This window comes from Eulemur rufifrons, chromosome 7 (genome assembly GCF_041146395.1).
Source record: "Eulemur rufifrons isolate Redbay chromosome 7, OSU_ERuf_1, whole genome shotgun sequence".
NCBI lineage: Eukaryota > Metazoa > Chordata > Mammalia > Primates > Lemuridae > Eulemur > Eulemur rufifrons.
The window spans coordinates 47,426,453-47,445,936 of record NC_090989.1 but is presented as its reverse complement, the minus strand read 5'-3'; the positions used below and the strand labels follow the sequence as shown (position 1 = coordinate 47,445,936).

The 19,484-nt window shown below is 39.2% G+C and overlaps 1 protein-coding gene across 1 annotated transcript; it reads left to right on the top strand.

The window, feature by feature from the left end:
• The first annotated feature begins 13,155 nt into the window (after positions 1-13,155).
• RPL24 (ribosomal protein L24) lies at positions 13,156-17,999 on the top strand. Its single transcript, XM_069472562.1, has 6 exons — positions 13,156-13,230; positions 13,354-13,429; positions 13,990-14,100; positions 16,661-16,797; positions 17,197-17,260; positions 17,880-17,999. The coding sequence occupies exons 1-6, from the start codon at positions 13,226-13,228 to the stop codon at positions 17,958-17,960; spliced, it is 474 nt and encodes a 157-aa protein (XP_069328663.1). The 5' UTR covers positions 13,156-13,225; the 3' UTR covers positions 17,961-17,999.
• The last annotated feature ends 1,485 nt before the right edge of the window (positions 18,000-19,484 follow it).

Here is a 19,484-nt window from a genome sequence, read left to right as displayed (position 1 = left end):
TTAACTCTTGACTCTTCTTTCCCACTGTTTTAGTCTAAAGACAAATTTCCTAGTTCTAAAGAGGAAATTAGTTAATAGTAGGATTCTTTTTCTCTAAGAGACCCCCTTATATAGAGAACACAGTCTTACTATATGTGTAAGAACAAAGCAAGCCTGAACACTGCCTCTGACTAACCCCCTTGTCCTCTGGAATAGGCCATGAGGATTGAGAATATGCAGCTAAAAGAGGGAGAAAGGGTTTACAGTTCTCTCCAATTTAACAAGGTAATGACTTGGAAGGGGGTCTTGGAAGCAAAGAGGGTACTTGAGCACAGCAATAGCTGAAACAAAGTTTTTGTTGGCTTGTCTGCCCTGGGATCCTGAGGAAAGGACCAAAGGACTTCTTTTTATGGGGATAACTAAGCATAGTCATTATTGTTTAAGAGAGTGGCCAGATGTTCCTGGGGCAAGGTCCCCCATGTCCAAGTAACCCAGCAACCCTTTAAACTCAGCACAGAAACTTTTTGTGCTTCAAATACAACTTTTACATCTAAAATCAAATTGCCTTTTTTTTTTTTTTTTTTGAGATAGGGTCTTGCTCTGTCACCAGGGCTAGAAAGCAGTGGTGTCATCACAGCTCACTGCAACTTCAAACTGCTGGGCTCAAGCAATCCTCCTGCCTCAGCCTCTCAAGTAGCTGGGACTACAGGCATGCATCACCACATCTGGCAAATTTTTCTATTTTTTTGTAGAGAGGGGGCTCTCACTATGTTGCTCAGGCTGGTCTTGAACTCCTGGGCTCAAGCAATCCTCCCACCTTTGGCTCCCAAAGTGCTAGGATTACAAGTATGAGCCACTGTGCCGGCCCAAATTGCTACACTTTAATTAAATTGCCTCATTTTGTATATATGTTAAACCCTGCAAGCTCTGACCAAATCAGAGGATTCTACTGATTAAAACTGTGAACCTCTCAGTAAGGTAGTATTCCTTTGGCAGGTCCAGGAGCAACAGGACAGACTTCCTTTCTATCAGCACAGTATACTTGATCCTGACAATAGCTGGTTGCCCTAACTCATCTCTGCCATCTCCAATTCATCTGCCCACTATTACTGGCATGATCTAAGTAAAACTATGCAGTTTAGTGTGTTAATCCTCTCCTCAAAAACTTACCACTTGAAATGCAACTTTCAAGTGCCACCATTCATTCCACTAGTTTTCATTTGGTGTTTCTGACTGAGGGATCGACACAATGAAACTTGTGTTTTAGAAAGGTTAGATAGCTCCTGTAACAAGGATGAACTGAAAGGTAGAATAGTAGCAGGAAGGAAACTATTGTAATAGTGGTTGATAACCTCCAACACAGAAGTTTCAGGAGAGTCTTATAAAGAAGTTTAGGTAACATGAAGTTAAGGGACTGGGCAGACAAGAAACTGGAACATCTGTGGATGGTGCAATTTACCTTGACAAAATGAAAATGGTTTTCTAATTAGGACTGAACTTATATCTGAAAGAAGCAAATATAACTTTGATGTTTTCATGAATCTTAAAACTAAGAAGTTATTAATATAAAGAATTTTGGCACTGTAAAGATTTAGAAAATGTGCCAATTTTTTAAACAACGAAAAATCTGTATGCAAAGGTTTAGGCACATAAAATCAAACATTTCCTTCCTTGGTTAGTGTTCATTAGTAGACTCTTATGGTCGTGCTTCCTTACCTATGACCTGACATGGAAGAAGAGACGGCCAATATGAAATATCTATTCACAGAAGCCCCAAATGAGATTAACTTTCCTCATTATTATTTATCTCCTGCTGGGTGCTAGAGTTTGTGATAACTACTTTATATATATTAATATTACCTCTAATTTTCACAAAATTCCTGCAAGTAGACCCAAGTAGTTATGTTATGATTGCCAGACAAAATACAGGACACCAAGTTAAATTTGAATTTCAGATAAATAAGTAATTTTTTAGTGTAATTATGTCCAAAATATTCATGTATATTGCAATATACATCTTATGCAATACTTACATGCAACATTTAGGACATACTTATACTAAAAAAATATTGTGATATAATTTGGATATTTGTTCCCTCCAAATCTCATGTTGAAATTTGATTACCAATGTTAGAGGTGGGGAGTAGTGGGAGGTGTTTGGGTCTTGGGGGCGGATCCTTCATGAATGGCTTGGTGTCACCCTTGCCATAATGAGTGAGTTCTCCTTCTGTTGGTTCCCAGAGACACCAGATTGTTAAAGAGAGCCTGGCACCTCTCTACTCTCTCTCTTGCTTCCTTCCTCTTGGAATGTGATGCCTGCTCCCCTTCGCCTTCTACCATGAGTGGAAGCAGTCTGAGGCATGCACCAGATACAAATGTTAGCATCATGCTTCTTGTACAGCCTGCCAGAACTGTGAGCCAAATAAACCTCTTTTCTTTATAAATTACCCAGCCTCAGGTGCTTCTTTATAGCAACACAAAGACATGTTGTTTATCCAAAATTCAAATCTAACTGGGCATCTTGTATTTTCATTTGCATTTTTATTTGCATTTGTATTTAATTTGCTAATTTCTGGCAACCTAACCAGGTAAATAATTTATTCAAGGACAGACAGAATTTTGAATCTATGTGCAACCACATATTAACATTTCCAATAATTGATTTAAAATATTATTAGCTGCACATCTTATTTTTCTGGTTATAGCCTTAATGAATAGGTGTGTATACATATATATAATATACTCATTTCTGTGTGTTTAGAAAGAATTCTGGAAAGATCCACAAGAAACTGTTAACAGTAGTTACCTGAGAGAAGAGGGAAAGGGAAGTGAATTGATGAGGGACAGAGTTGGGGAGAAACTTTTTGCTGAACACATTTACATAATATTTTTAATCATATCAATGTATTGCCTATTCAAAATGGTATATTTTATTTTATTTTTGGAGACAGGCTCTTGCTCTGTTGCCCAGGCTAGAGTGCAGTGGCATCATCATAACTCACTGCAACCTCAACTCCTGGGCTCAAGTGATCCTCCTGCCTCAGCCTCCCAAGTAGCTGGGGCTACAAGCTAGGGCCACTTCCCCCCACCCCATTTTTTTTTTTTTTAATCTTTTGTAGAGAAGGCTTCTCACTATTACCTAGACTGGTCTTGAACTCCTGGGCTCAAGCAATACCCACCCCCCGCCCCCCCGCAGGCCTCCCAAAGTGCTAGGATTACAGGCATGAGCCACCATACCCAGCCTCAAAATAGTACATTTTATAAGAAAATAAATTAAAATCCATTTTCTAAGCCAGGCATAGAAGTGTGTGCCTACAGTCCTAGCTACTGCAAAGACTGAGGCAGAAGAATTACATAAGCCCAGGAGTTTGAGGCTGTGGTGCACTATGATCACACCTATGAATACCCACTGTACTTTAGCCTGGGCAACAGAGTGAAAACTTAAATAATTCAAACTTGAAGCTGTTGGAATTTTAAATTATTTTGAGCCTTGAGAGGAATGTGGCTACGTGGCCACATTCAAGTCAGAGAAACCAAATGGTGCCAGAGATAAGACTCATGGAGACCACTACCCCTTCTTAAGGCATGTTAAAGCAATCTTCCTTTGCTTTGCTTTCTTCCAAGAAAAGAAAAGAAAAAAAGAAAGAAAAAATTTAAAAAAGCAATCTTTCTTGGAATGTAGCAAGCTGTAACCAATCAAATCACTATAACGTATGTACTGACCTCGCATGACAAGTGTTGCAACCCTGTTAACTGCCTATATAAGTGAAACCTTAACTTCCCCACATTGGAACATTGATCCATGCTTTTGGAGTCTCTATTTCCCAGGTGGCCATCCTCAAGCTTTGCCCTTGAATAAACTTTATACTTAATCATATTTTCTTAATCTCATTTAAGATTGACAATAGTGAGCTCTCATCTCTAAAAAAATAAATTAAAAAAATTTTTAAATCAGTTTTCCATGACAGCAGATAAGACGTTATTACTATTAAAATATGGGTAGACTCTAAGCAGTTCAGGAGTCTATGGCTAACAAACAGGCCCAAGAAAAGTAGAGGCTGAAATGCATGACAATAGGAAAAGACCACAAGATGACGAATGCTTGTGAACAATTACGTTTAAATCAGAATGGGAATGGTGATGTTGCTTTGTTAGGCACAAACTAGCACACCTAGTTAATGGAACAATAGTAGAGGCATAAAGTTTGGTTTTGGTTTTTGTTTTATTAAGCAAGTTGCAAAACAGTAAGTATACTATGATCTCAGTTTTGAAATACAATTATATATGGGGAAAACTATGGAAAAATTTAACAAAGGCTGAACCATGGAAACCCCAAACATAGAGGCATATAACACTCAATGAGCACCGGGTTCCAAAGCCAGACCATGGATGAATTCCACTGTTGTTACTTACCCACTTACCAGCTGTGTGATCTTGGATTTATAATTTAAACACTAGGCTCTGCCCTCTGAAAAATGGCAATAATAATTCCCAATGCATATCACCACTGTGATAATTCAATCAATTAAATCATGTTAGAAACCCAAAAGCATGCCTGGAATGTGGTAAACACTCAATAAAATGTAGTCATTTTTTATTACCACTAAGGTAGCACTGCCCAATAGAAATATGAGTATCTCATATGAAATTTTAACTTTTATAATAGCCATATTTTAAATGGCTATTACTTTTTTTAAAGTAAAAAAAATTTATTCAAAATATTGGTAGTCAAACACAAACAGCATACAAATATTGATTAGATATTTTACATTCTTAACTACATCTTTGAAATCCAATGTGTGTTTTACATTTACAGCATACCTCAACGTGAACTAGCCAGATTTCAAGCACTCAGTAGCCACATGTGGTCAATAGCTACCATATTAGACGATGTAGCTCTAGGGGGTAAGATTATCAAAACTTTCACCTTGGCCAGGCGCGGTGGCTCACGCCTGTAATCCTAGCACTCTGGGAGGCCGAGGCAGGAGGATCAGTCAAGGTCAGGAGTTCAAGACCAGCCTGAGCAAGAGCGAGACCCCGTCTCTACTAAAAATACAAAGAAATTAGCCAAACAACTAAAAATATATATAGAAAAAATTAGCCGGGCATGGTGGTGCATGCCTGGAGTCCCAGCTACTCAGGAGGCTGAGGCAGGAGGATCGCTTGAGCCTAGGAGTTTGAGGTTGCTGTGAGCTAGGCTGATGCCACAGCACTCTAGCCAGGGCAACAGAGCAAGACTCTGTCTCAAAAAAAAAAAAAAAAAAAAAAAAACAAAACTTTCACCTTGTATCTTACATATTGTTTTCCTGAATGTTTAAAAAAACTCATGTACTGTTCATACAATCAGAAAACACAATAAAAATGAAAAGTCAATTGTTCCGGTTAGGAGAACTATGCTTTTTTATTAGTAGGTATTACACACTAAATATGAGAAAATATACAAGGAAAAAATATGTTGCCCAGGCAGAAGTGCAGTAGTGTGATCATAGCTCACTATAACGTTAAACTCCGGGGGTCAAGTGATTCTTTTGCCTCAGCCTCCCACAGCTGGGATTATAGGCATTAGCCACTGTACCTAGCTACTAGTTTTCTGTTTGTTTGTTTATTTTTATTTTTTGACATAGCCCAAGTCATAGAAGCCTAGTTTCTTTTAAAGAATGCTATTGAAAAAAATCTTAGAAAATACAGACAAGAAAAAATTAAAAATCTCCCGGAAACCCACTACACAGCGACAGTCACTGTTATGTTGGAATGTTTCCTTGCAGTCTTTTATTGATGGGAATATATTGATTGGGTGTGCTTCCCCATCATATATGTCTAAACAAAAATGGATACATACTGCACAAAGATTTGGTACTGCTATTTCCAAGTAATGTGTTTTAAACATTTTCCTGTAACCCATTTTTGGTCATTTCATACCCTTATTAAAAATTTACCTTTTCCTTTCTTTCCAGTCAAAAATATATTAATATACTGAAGAATGCAAAACTTTTCTTGTGAAATTGGACTTTTAAAACTTTTAAATCACTAAAATTTCTGTATTTACCCACAATACAAAATCTGTAACACAGAAGGAATGTGAATAAAAATTTCTTTTAAAACACTAATTCCTGGCCAGGCCCAGGGGCTCATGCCTGTCATCCTAGCACTCTGGGAGGCCAAGGCAGAACGATCTCTTGAGTTCAGCAGTTCAAGACTGACCTGAGCAAGAACAAGACCCTGTCTCTGCTAAAAATAGAAAAAAGTAGCTAGGCTTGGTGGTACGCACTTGCACTCCCAGCTACTTGGGAGGCTGAGGCAGGAGGATTGCTTGAGCCCAGGAGTTTGAGGTTGCTGTGAGCTAGGCTGATACCACAGCACTCTAGCCAGGGCAACAGAGCAAGACTCTGTCTCAAAAAATAATAATAATAAAATAAAAAATAAATAAAATACTATTCCTTTCCATGCCCTCAAATTAAAGAACAAACTCAAAGGGGTGCTTTATACAGATGTTCTCTAGCAAGGGTTTACCAACTATGGCCTAAGGGCCAAATCCAGACTGCCTCCTGCTTTTGTACTTCCCACAGCTAATTATGATTTTTACATTTTGAATGGCTGGGAAAAAAATCAAAAGAATAACATTTCTTGACACCCCAAATTATAGGAAACTTGAATTTCAGTGTCTATAAATAAAATTTTATTGTAGTACAGCCATACTTATTCACTTACCTACTGTCTATGGCTGCTTTTACAACAGAGTACTCATGCCTCTAGACTATATGTGGCGGCCTCATGATTTGGCACTGCTGCTATGCACTACAAATCACAGTAACACATTTGTAACTTGACAGCATTTCGAGTGCCATGTATATTGCCATATCTTGACATTTTATTTATTTTTATTACCAGCATATATGTGTCATGATCAAAAAGAGGGGGGAATAAAAGTGAACTTAAAATATCCCATATTTAAGGTACAGTGAAAAGATTATTTTGTTATCAAATTGGATGGCAAAGCATTGTGTTTATTATGCAAATGAAACTATATCTATGCTTAAAAGAATACTATATATGTTGACATTACCAGACTAGGTAGTCATCATAACATTCCCAAATCACAGAAAATAAAAAAAGTTTTAAAGTAAAAAAGTTTTAAGTTAAAAAAATAAACAGCATCTCATTATAGAATTTCTTCACAAAAATGAGAAATGAAAATGATGCTCCAACCAAAGTAAGTTTCCCAATGTTTCATTTGTTAGCCAATCAAGGAAAGTCACTTACTTACGGCATATTAATTAAATGATGTTTGATTGCAGTGGCTGAAGAAATGCACACAGAGAAAAAAACTTGTTTAAAACTTTAGCCTTTAGGTGAGAATAGATGATGAAAGTGTTAAGGACACAAGGAACAACATCAATAGTCAATTTAAAAAGGAAATAGCTTAGCTGCCTGAGGTGGCCCACGCCTATGCTCCCAGATACTTGGGAGGCTAAGACCACTGAAGAGTTCAAATATAGCCTGGGCAATACAGTGAGACCCATCTCTTTAAAAAAAAAAAAAAAAAAAAAAAAAAGGCAAGTGATTTTGAATGGTTTTCCTTTGCTCTTAATAAGTTGAGAGTTGTTACTGATGCTGCTTATTTGTTCCTGTTTATTCAAGGAGTTAATGTTTGAACTGACTGAAGAATTGGCCTCCATGAATAGCTGCTGCATGAAACAGTTGAGAATATTTTTAAAGACACTGAGAAAACACTAATTTAGTATACCTGAAGTAGAATCAGCTATGATGTGTTATAACTTATGATGTAAGAAAAAGGCTTAGTTTGACAGACTTACAATGCTTGTGAAAATGTAAGGCATTTATATCCTATGGTTATAATATTATTGTACTATTAATCAACAGTAACTTGTGGAAAACATTCAAATCTACCATGTACAGATATTACTGAATCAGCAATATCAATGATAAACTGCATTCACTCTCACAGACTTAACCATTGTCAGTCCATGAATTTTTTGTCAAAATAGCAGAATATCCTGATTTGTCCTGCCACAAAGCATTTGATGGCTTAGCAGTGAAAATGTTGTATTGTGATTTTTTTAAGCTCAGGACCAAAACTGCAAATTTTCTTTTTTTCTTTTTTTGAAAATTTTCTTTTTATTTTATTTATTTATTTATTTTTTTTTTTTTTTTGAGACAGAGTCTCACTTTGTTGCCCAGGCTAGAGTGAGTGCCATGGCGTCAGCCTAGCTCACAGCAACCTCAAACTCCTGAGCTCAAGGGATCCTCCTGTCTCAGCCTCCCAAGTAGCTGGGACTACAGGCATGCACCACCATGCCCGTCTAATTTTTTCTATATATATTTTTTAGCTGTCCATATAATTTCTTTCTATTTTTAGTAGAGATGGGGTCTCTCTCTTGCTCAGGCTGGTCTCGAACTCCTGAGCTCAAATGATCCGCCCACCTCAGCCTCCCAAAGTACTAGGATTACAGGCGTGAGCCACCGCGACCGGCCTCTTTTTTTGCAAATTTTCTAAATGAGAATTTCTCTTAACCACTCTATTGAAAACTGAATGGAATTCATTTTTGTTAGTTTGAAAATTTTGATCATTTGATGATGCTTCCTTTTGTTATGGAGATAGTCTCACTCTGTCTCACTCTGTCACCCAGGCTAGAGTGCAGTGGTGTCATCATAGCTCACTGAAACCTCAAACTCCTGTGCTCAAGCGATCCTCCGGCCTCAGCATCCCCTGTAGCAGGGACTACAGGTGCACATTACCATACTGGGCTAATTTTTCTATTTTTTGTGGAGAAGGGGGTCTCACTATGTTGCTCAGGCTGGTATCAAATTCCTGGCCTCAACTGATCCTCCTGCTTCAGGCTCCCAAAGTGCTAGGATAACAGGCATGAGTAACCACGCCCAGCCCAGAAAGTAAAATCCAAGTGGGAAGTTAGACAGTGGAAGGGAAGAAAACTTTGTAGCCAAAGAGGATAGCTTGTTCTTTCTGCAAAAGAATGGACCAAAGCAGGAAAAAAAAAAAATCAAAGAGGATAGCTTGGGCACATCAGAGAGAACCAACAGGGTATGTGAAAAGGAATAGGCTATTTTTATATATCAAATCATATACTTTGTTGCACTTGCCTTTTTTAGTTAATCAGTAATACCAGTTTCTTCCAGAAGATGTCTCCCTTTATTTTCCAAAACTATTATGAATTTCAAAAATACAGAAAAATTCAAATAATTTTGCAAAGAATACCTACACTTTGATTCTATAACCAACATTTGATTATATTTGTTTTATCACATATCTATCCATCTAGCTATTCCTCTATCCATCCATCAATCTTGTTTTTTAATGGATCAGTATCTCCTCTCCCAAATACTTCAGAATGTATTTCATTAGCTAGTTCTCAATAGTTTCCTTTCTTTTGAAGTAAACTATTTTAAATGAACATTTCCCAAGTTCTGACAAACTTTGTAATTAATCTAAAATCCATCAAGATATAGAACATAACCATTAACAAAAAAAGTTCCCTCCTCCCCCATCCCCCAACCACTATTTTTTTCCCCACCATAGGTTAGTTTCACATGGTGTAGAACTTGACATCTATGGAATCATAAAGTATGTACTTTTTAGTGTGTGGCTTCTTTCAACTAGCATAATGTCTGAGACTCATCCGTATTACTGTGTAAATCAAAGTTCATTCCACTTTATTGTTTAGAGGTATAATACATTGTATAAATATATATTAGAGTTTGCTTATATATTCGTCTACTGATGGGCACCTAGACTGTTTCCTGTATTTGTCTATTATGAATAAAGCCACTATAAATAATCTTATATAAAGAGTGGTTTTTTTTCCTCTTAAAGTATTTTGTAAATTACAAAATAATTTTAGTGTTTACTCTATTTTTCAGGACTGAATTGTGGAACTTAAGTCTTTCAATCCCAAGGCACATAATTATTATTTGAAAGTTTTTATCATGTGAAGATAATTTAAAAGAGTATTAAGAATATAGAGAATATTCTGATGAACCCTGGTACCTAACACCCAACCTAAACCATTATCCACTCCTGGCCAAACATTTTTCACACATGCCCTTACCCACTGTATTAGACAGGGCTCTCGAGAGGGCCAGAGCCAATAGGATATACATACATGAAAGGGGATTTATTAGGGGGAATGGGATCAAACAATCATAAAGATTAAGTCCCACTAAAGGCCATCTGCAAGCTGGAGAACCAGAGAAGCTAATAGCGTGGCTCAGTTTCAGTCTGAAAGCCCCAGAACCAGAGAAGCCAACAGTGCAGGCCCTAATCTGAGGCCAAAGGCCTCAGAGTCTCCAAGAAGCTACTGGTACAAGTCCCAGAGTCCAAAAGCCAAAGGATCTGGAGTCTGATCTCCAAGGGCAGGAAAAGAAAAAAGGTGTTCCAATCCAGAAGGGAGAGAAAGGAAATAGCAAGTGCTGAGCATCCCACATTGAGGGTGGGTCTTCCTCTCTCAGTCTTCTGACTCACAAATTAATCTCCTCTGGATACAGCCACACAGACACACCCAGAAACCATGCTTCACCAGCCATCTAGGCATCCCTCAATCCAGTCAATATGACACCTAAGATTAACCATCATGCCCATTAACCCCTCCCTCAGATTTCAAGACAAATCCCAGACATAATGTTATGCCATCTGTAAATATTTAGTATATATCTTAAAACAATAAAAACTTTGTTAAAAAACATAACCAGAGGCCAGGTGAGGTGGCTCACGCCTGTAATCCTAGCACTCTGGGAGGCTGAGGTGGGAGGATCACTCGAGCTCAGCAGTTTGAGGTTGCTGTGAGCCAGGCTGATGCCACAGCACTCTACTCAGGGCAACAGAGTGAGACTCTATCTCAAAAAAAAAAAAAAAAAAGGAATTAAGAGTGGCTTATCTGAGTGGAAATTGAAAAAGGCAAGGAATATGTTCTCCCCTAGATTCTCCACACAGACACCTTGATTTCAGCCTGGTGATAACTGATTTTGAACTTTTGGCCTCCAGAACTGTGAGAGAATAGGTTTCTGTTGTGTTAAGCTACCTAGTTCATAGTAATTTGTCACAGCAACCATAAGAAACTAAAACAGCAGGTAAATACGTAAAAATGGGTAAAGAAGTTGTGAAGGGAAGAACACTGTTCTCAGCAGGTATAGACACAGAGAAGGGCACCAAATTTGGTTTAGTAATTCTCCATAAATGAATAAAAGAATGGAGTGCAGCTGAAACTTTTGCCTGTGATAAAAGACAAAAGCAAGGATAAAGACAGCAAAACTTTAGGGATGGTGTTGAAAGCTGTGCTTTATGACACTATATAAGATAAGTTCATTTAGAGGTTTCCATATAATTTCTTCCTATTCTAAGAGCATTTTGAGCACAATTAAAATTGTAATAACAGTGTGCTATAAAGAACTGCGAAATACCAGCTCAAGAATGCCCTCTAGTAAAGAGTAAAATGCAGCTAAAATCCCTAAGACCCAGTTTCCTGAGTTTCTTCCACAAAACTAGTCAGGCCAAATGTAATTTCAAAGAACAATAAAACAAAATATTTGTAAAGTGCTGGGAAGGGACTATAAATTCTGAGGTTCTGTGGAGCAAAAAGAACTACATTCCTGCAGGTGAATCTTGGCTCCAACCCCTACTCAAACCCAGCTGTGCATTACAGTTTGTGGAAGCAGGGTTATTTCAAAAAGAATTGGGTTTTTTAATGATTAAACATTTGTTTAATCAGCCATGATTTAGAACAGAGTTGGTTCAATTCATCAAGCCATGGAAGCCTGAGGAAGCGAACATCTTCAAGTATACCACGTATTCTCAGCAGCTGGTCAGAGTTGGTCACGCTGTCAAATTCCTCCTCTTTGCTCTACCTTTTGAATTATGCAGAGCTCTCCCTTCCTTCCTTCCTTTCTTTCTTTTCTTTTCTTTTTCTTTCTTTCTTTTTCTTTTCTTTTTTTTTTTTTTGAGACAGAGTCTCACTTTGTTGCCTGGGCTAGAGTGCCGTGGCATCAGCCTAGCTCACAGCAACCTCAAACTCCTGGGCTCAAGTGATCCTCCTGTCTCAGCCTCCCAAGTAGCTGGGACTACAGACATGCGCCACCATTCCTGACTAATTTTTTTCTACCTATTTTTAGTTGTCCAGCTAATTTCTTTGTATTTTTAGTAGAGACGGGGTCTCGCTCTTGCTCAGGCTGGTCTGGAACTCCTGAGCTCTAGTGATCCTCCCACCTCGGCCTCCCAGAGTGCTGAGATTACAGGCCTGAGCCACTGCACCCAGCCTCCTAACTCATTCTTGAGACTGGTTACACAGCATTGCTAACATTAGCTAGCCACTTTTTTGGGCATTCCAAATCTTTTCAACCAATTATCTCACAGAACCTTGGTTAGTTGCTCATATACAAAGCATAAATTAATCATTACATTTCAGTTTCCTAGTCATTATTTCAGCTTCCCACAGAATTTGAGGATTGCCTATTGCCACTCCCGGTCAAAAGATGAAGTGTCTAGTATCACAGAAGGGCTCAAGCAATTGAGGCCTTGGCCGTCCAGGTGGGGTTGTAATGGCCCCTAAGTTTTACTAGGCAGCAGCTCCGAAGTGCGGTGCTTTGGCACATATTTAACAGGATTTTGGAAACTGAATGAGCTAATATATGTAATGCCTTTAGAATAATTCCTGGCACAGAGAAAGCGCTCCATGAATGTTAAGCGCCATCGTGCACAGTTCGATTAAGTACAGCTTGGGAAACGCTTCAAATGTCATTACTTTCCTACAAAGGGCTAAACTAATAAAATTTAATTTGTTTGGCTGAGGAAATGGGCCAACATGGAAGGCAAAATGTGACTTCTGTAAGTTTTTACCTGCGGAGTATGCGTCTTTGAGTCTCTATAAGAGGGAGAGGAGAGAGGATACTTTTCTCTTCAGTTCACATTCCCTGCAGCAAGACCATGGCTCTACAACACTTGACAGTAGGAGAGACAGAATGACTCAGAAACAAACAGCCTGACTGCCAGTATAGCTGTCACCCGCCTCTGGCCCTCAGTGCCTCTAGCAGAATTCTTCCGGAGGAAGTCGGTAGTTGCGCAAACCAGGATAGGCCGCCTACCCAGAGAAACGTCATCGCTAAGCGCCTTCAGCGTAGGGAATTGGGGGAGGAGATTACTCCCACGATTTTATAAGGCCTCTTCCCATGATCCTCTCTTTCTCTTCGCCATCTTTCCTTTTTCAGTGGAGCTGTAGCCATGAAGTAAGCAGGATCTGTGGCTCCCAATCCGCTTCCATCCTGGGGCAAAGCGCCTCTTCGGTGTCCTGGGCATGGCTTCCTTTACTGTAGACACCCCACCTAATGGGCTTTCACTTTTTGTTGTAGGGTCGAGCTGTGCAGTTTCAGCGGGTACAAGATCTACCCCGGACACGGGAGACGCTACGCCAGGACAGACGGCAAGGTAAAAGGCCGCGTTGGCTTAACGCAGCTTTTTGTACTCCGAGGATGGAAGGCCTGTCTAATTCGGCCTAGGCGGGATCATTTCCCACATCATCCTTGTTCTCTGACAAGCTTCGGGGACCCTGTGTGGAACGGTTGTTAGGATCAGAAACCTCTCGATGAAATCTGCATCGAGCCTTGATCTTCTGTGAGCCCCTTCGGACAGGAGGAGGGGTTTGTGTAACTTTGACGCCCCGGTGTAAGAGAAGTAACTGGAGTACCGAGGTATCTGTTTCATGGGCGCCAGCTTCTCTGGGAGTCCCACCTTGAGGGACAAGAGCGGGATGTCTCCCTGAATTTGACATACCACCCTCTCCTTGGCTATGAGCTTAGGTTTCCCTGCCCTCGAGAGAAGACCAAACGCAAAGACCCAGTTATCTGCCAGATACGTGACATGAGCCTTTTGTATTTGTGACTGTCAATTTTTTAAAATGAAAAGATGTTAATTTCCAAAGGTTTCGAGCTCAGCGTTTTCTACTCTCTGTAGCTGAGTAGGTAGTTACTTTGAATTTGTCACGCCAGGTTTTTCAGTTTCTGAATGCAAAATGCGAGTCGGCGTTCCTTTCTAAGAGAAATCCTCGGCAGATAAATTGGACTGTACTCTACAGAAGGAAGCACAAAAAGGGACAGTCGGTAAGTGGAATATGTTTTGATGTTCTGCGGCTAAGTAGTTTAAGCTCTGAGCGTTGGTTTTCTGCTGTGTAAAATTGTAATTAAACGAGACGATATGCAGAAGTGTTCTTAAAACTGTAGAACACCAAACAGTAAAAAGAAAACGAAAATGTAGTGTCTGCTTATACACTTTGGGATAATAGCGGTGCCAAATTGAAATTTGGAAGTACCCCTTTGTACAAATCAGATTGAATTAAGCACATTTGTGTTAAGTAGGGCATTGTGAAATGGTTTGCATTGTTCGGTGGGTCAAAATTGAGTAGTTAATTTGGTTTTGATTATAACGAAGGACTACCATAGTTCCAATATACTGGTATATTCTTAAGCTGAATTTTTTTGTGTGCTCGTTCTTTTAAGTGCCATTTTAGCTGGATGAGGGAATTGGAAGGTTCCAGTACCTTGGTAGGACTAGGACTAGTATTCGGGAGGCTTGGAATATTTAGGCTTCTGACTACTTAGTGAGCACTTCATGGATGAAAGACTTCATTAGATATCGTGGGAAATAAATACCATAAGATATGAAATGTGTTGAAGTTCAGAGGAAGGAGAAATTCATTTAAAAGTGGTTTTGGCCACACCCATTAGGGTGTCTGTTATTTAAAAAAGTAATTACAGGTGTTGGTGAGGAGGGGGAAATTGGAACATTTGGGCATTGCTGAATATAATAAAACAGTGCAGCTGCTGTGGAAAACTATTGATGTTTCCTTAAAAAGTTAAACATAAAGATTACATGGTGTAGCTATTTATCTGAAAAAACCGGAAGCAGGCACTCGGATAATTTCCACCAATGTTCACAGCAGCATTACTCACAATGGCCAAAAGGTGAAAACAATCCAAATGTCCATGAGTAGATGGATAGATAACAAAATGTATTATGTACATGAAATGGGATTTTATTCAGCTTTAAAAAGCTAACAGCCAACCAACTTGGATGAAACTTGAAGACCTTATCCTCAGTGAAATAAGCCTGACAGTAAGATAAATATTGCATGGTTCCACTTTCATAAGGTCCATAGAATACGCATATTCATATAGACAGAAAGTAGAATAGAGGTTACAAAAGGCTATTGGGAAGGAGAAATAGGGGGCTTATCGTTTAATGAGTGCAGATTTTGGAATGATGAAAAAGTTCTAGAGATGGGTGGTGGTGGTGGTTGAACAACATTGTGAATGAACTTAATGTCACTGAATTATACACCTAAAAGGGGGTTAAAGGGGGCAAATTAATATATTTTACCACAATAAGAAAATATTTACGGCCGGGCGTGGTGGCTCACGCCTGTAATCCTAGCACTCTGGGAGGCCGAGGTGGGCGGATCGTTTGAGCTCAGGAGTTTGAGACCAGCCTGAGCAAGAGCGAGACCCCATCTCTACTAAAAATAGAAAGAAATTATATGGACAGCTAAAATATATATATAGAAAAAATTAGCCGGGCATGGTGGTGCATGCCTGTAGTCCCAGCTACTCGGGAGGCTGAGACAGGAGGATCGCTTGAGCCCAGGAGTTTGAGGTTGCTGTGAGCTAGGCTGACGCCACGGCACTCACTCTAGCCTGGGCAACAGAGTGAGACTCTGTCTCAAAAAAAAAAAAAAAAGAAAAAAAAGAAAATATTTAAAAATGGATCTGATACAAGAAAAATGGAACGGGTAAATACTGGCATTTTCTACAGTAAGATTTATCCTTCAGAAAAGTTTAAAATGAGGGTATGTTTTAACCACAAACTTACTTTAATTGTTCTTGGACTTAGAGAGATACACGTCAAGGTCTAGTACTATAGCATAGGTTTCCAATAGGGAATGTGCAGGAAATGTTTGAATTTTGCTTTGTCTTGACTCATGGACATTCCCTAAAGTTTGGTGGTTTTCCTGTCATAAATCATTCCCTTAGCTTGAATATTTCTCCCATTGACAGCCCTTTGAGTTAAAAATAGGTGAGTTGAGGCCTGATTATTTTTCCATAAGTAAATTATTAAAAGTGTAAACAGTCTTATTAAAATAAGTTTTAAGGCCAGGCGAGGGGGCTCATGCCTGTAATCCTAGCACACCCTGGGAGGCCAAGGCAGGAGGATTGCTTGAAGTCAGGAGTTCAAGACCAGCCTGAGCAAAAGTGAGACCCCGTCTCTACTAAAAATAGAAAAAATTAGCCAGGCATGGTAGTGCATGCCTGTAGTCCCAGCTACTTAGAAGGCTGAGGCAGAAGGATTGCTTGAGCCCAGGAGTTTGAGGTTGCTGTGAGCTAGGCTGATGGGAGGGCGCTCTAGCCTGGGCAATAGAGCGAGACTCTGTCTCAAAAGGTGTGTGTGTTGGCCGGGGGGGGGGGGGGCAGTTTTACAGTACCATCCAGTTCATGAAATAACCAGCCATTTTCTTTACAGTTCAGTATTTTGTCTTTTTAAGGTAGTAAAAAGAATGACCAGGATTTGTAAGAGGTGGCTTCAACAATCCCTAAGTGGAAAGCATGTTTTATTTCATGGAGGAGGGTTCATAAGTTTGCCCCCCACCCCAATTTTTTTGCTTTGTAGGAGGAAATTCAAAAGAAGCGAACTCGCCGTGCAGTGAAGTTCCAGAGGGCCATCACTGGTGCATCTCTTGCTGATATAATGGCCAAGCGAAATCAGAAACCTGAAGTTAGAAAGGCTCAACGAGAACAAGCTATCAGGTGAGGCATACTGCATTATGACCATTTCAGCTATTGGGATGGATTTTAGGTTATGTTTGAATTTATAGGCTCAGGATTCTGAAACTTGCATCTGTAGTAAGCAATTTGATTGTTGGTTATAAATATTTAGTTTTAATAATACAACAGTTTATAATATCGTTTAATTATGTTTAAATTCCGTATGAAGTTAAAGTTACCATATAATATATATGTTAAGCTTATTGGGGGGGTTAATGAAACTTATTGACAAACCCCTTGGATTTAGCGTACAAATAAATAAAAGGAGATGGGGACGGATGGAATATGATAGTCCTACTTGAGCAATACTCTCTAGCTTCTTGTTAATAAGCTATACCCTTAAGGAGTAAAGTGCTTTGCCTTAATTTTTTAACCCCACAGGGCTGCAAAGGAAGCAAAAAAGGCTAAGCAAGCATCTAAAAAGACTGCAATGGCTGCTGCTAAGGTAATTATGAGATTTCTTGCATTTCTCAAATAATATAACAGGAAAATTTATTTTTAATCCAAATTGTGATAAATGAGAAAGTTTCATGGTTTTAAAAAATTTAGTGTAAGGCTGAACTGTAACTGATTTCAGTTATAGGTCTCCAGAGAGGGCCTCTCCAGGAGCCAGAGCATTTCTTAATGTTAGATAGGAATTGGGAAAGGGAGGGTAGCTTTTGCCTTTTAAACTGTATTTTGAAATAATTTTAGACTAGAAAGGTTTTCAGTAGCAGTACACAGTTTGCCCAGTTTTTCTCAGTTATTAGTTTAGATAACCATAGTAAAACTTTCAAAACCGGAAAATTAACATTTGTCCAACATTATTAATAAAATTCAGCAATTTCACGCTAAGTTGTGTCGCCTTACTCCTTCAATCTGTAACAGTATCTTAGTCTTTATCTTTCATTATAAAGACGGACTTCTAATATTTTAGGGGGTTTCACATGAAAAGATTGGTGTTGGAAATGTAGTTAAATTAAGAAAGATACATAAAGATCTAAGATACATAAAGAATCTGGACATAAGGGAAGGGTAATAAACTTTTGGGGAGTGATGTCACATAACATGTCATCTTTTTACAGGCACCCACAAAGGCAGCACCTAAGCAAAAGATTGTAAAGCCTGTGAAGGTTTCTGCTCCCCGAGTTGGTGGAAAACGCTAAGTTGACAGATCAGGTTTTTAAATAAAGATCCAACTCTAACTCTAGGTTGTGCTGGATTTTTTTCTCTCATAAAATAGGCATGGTGGGCCTACATGGTCTTAGGTGACTTCATAGAGTTGAGAAGGTAAGAGGTAGGCCTTTATTAAAGTTCATTCTCAGGAATAATGCTCCCTAAAGTAAGCCTCTTAGTACAAGAAATGTTAAGCAAAATGATGTAATAAATAAGATATATGTGGTTGAATGTTGGCTTTGCTTAGCTGAGGTGTACAGGCACATGACACAGACTGACTGCGTGGTCAACTTCTTGGTTTAATGGCTGCAAGTACTAGGGTGCTGCATAAATTTAATCCAAGTGATTAGTAAAAAGATAAGCAGGCAGTCCCTGGGTTACATTCAACCTGGACAGCCTGACTTACAGCGTTCCATAATTAACAGCCTCCCAAGGCTCCCCATAAGGATATTATTAATATCCTGAAATAATTAATCAGATTAGTGATTTGGGAACTGGTTTCTTCCACACATGTAAGCAAGCTCACATGACATAAGTGGTTTGTTGGCGCAGCATCTTTATGTTTGTGGCTAGTCTCAGTTTATATGGTCACGTAAGCCCAACATCAATTTGATTTTGTGAGTGTGTTTACCCTTATGACTGACCCTGCCTCCAAAGTGAAAGTCCACTTTCACTGCAAGCGATTGCAGTGAAAGTCCAGATTGAGACTGCAGCGAAAGAGAATGGTGATTACAATGGAAACGGAAGTAGAAATAATTAAGCCTTCAGCCTTTCAGAGAAAGGCCAGATGACATTACTATCAGAACAATTATAAAGTGAGAACAATGGAACATGTCAAGGGCAGTGTTCCAGTGAAAGCATCAATTATTACTAAGCAAGGTAGTGGATTAGTTACTGAAATGGAAAGGTTACTGATTTGGTTAGAAGATCAAAATAAGCATAACATTCCTATTAGCCTAGTGCTGATGCAACATTAGCTGAGTGTTAACCTTTAATATTTTTTTTTTAAATTTCTATCAAAACTTTGTTTAAAAGAACACAAGTTTATGTAACTTAGTACAGGGGTATTATTACTGTTACAATATTACACTGTATCATTACCACATACGAGCCGTTATACTAGTAGTATCATCATATATGTGATGTTCATCAGGGATCTAGGTTACATACAAATCCAACCTAAAAATGTACTCGGGGGCAGGTGTGGGGGTTCACGCTTGTAATCCCAACACTTTTGGAGCCCTTGGCAGGAGGATTCCTTGAGCCTAGGAGTACAAGACCAGCCTGGACAATACTGGGAGACTCTGCCTCTTCTAGCCGGGTGTGGCAGTGCACGTGTGCAGCCCCAGCAACTTAGGAAGCAGCAGCAGGATTGCTTTTAAGCCCAGGAGTTTGAAGTTGCAGTGAGCTATGACACTGCTGCACTCTAGCCTGGGAGAGCGAGACCCTGTCTCAAAAAATTAAAAAACACATCCTCAGGAACACATCTCATTTGCAACCTGGGAGCCACCTGT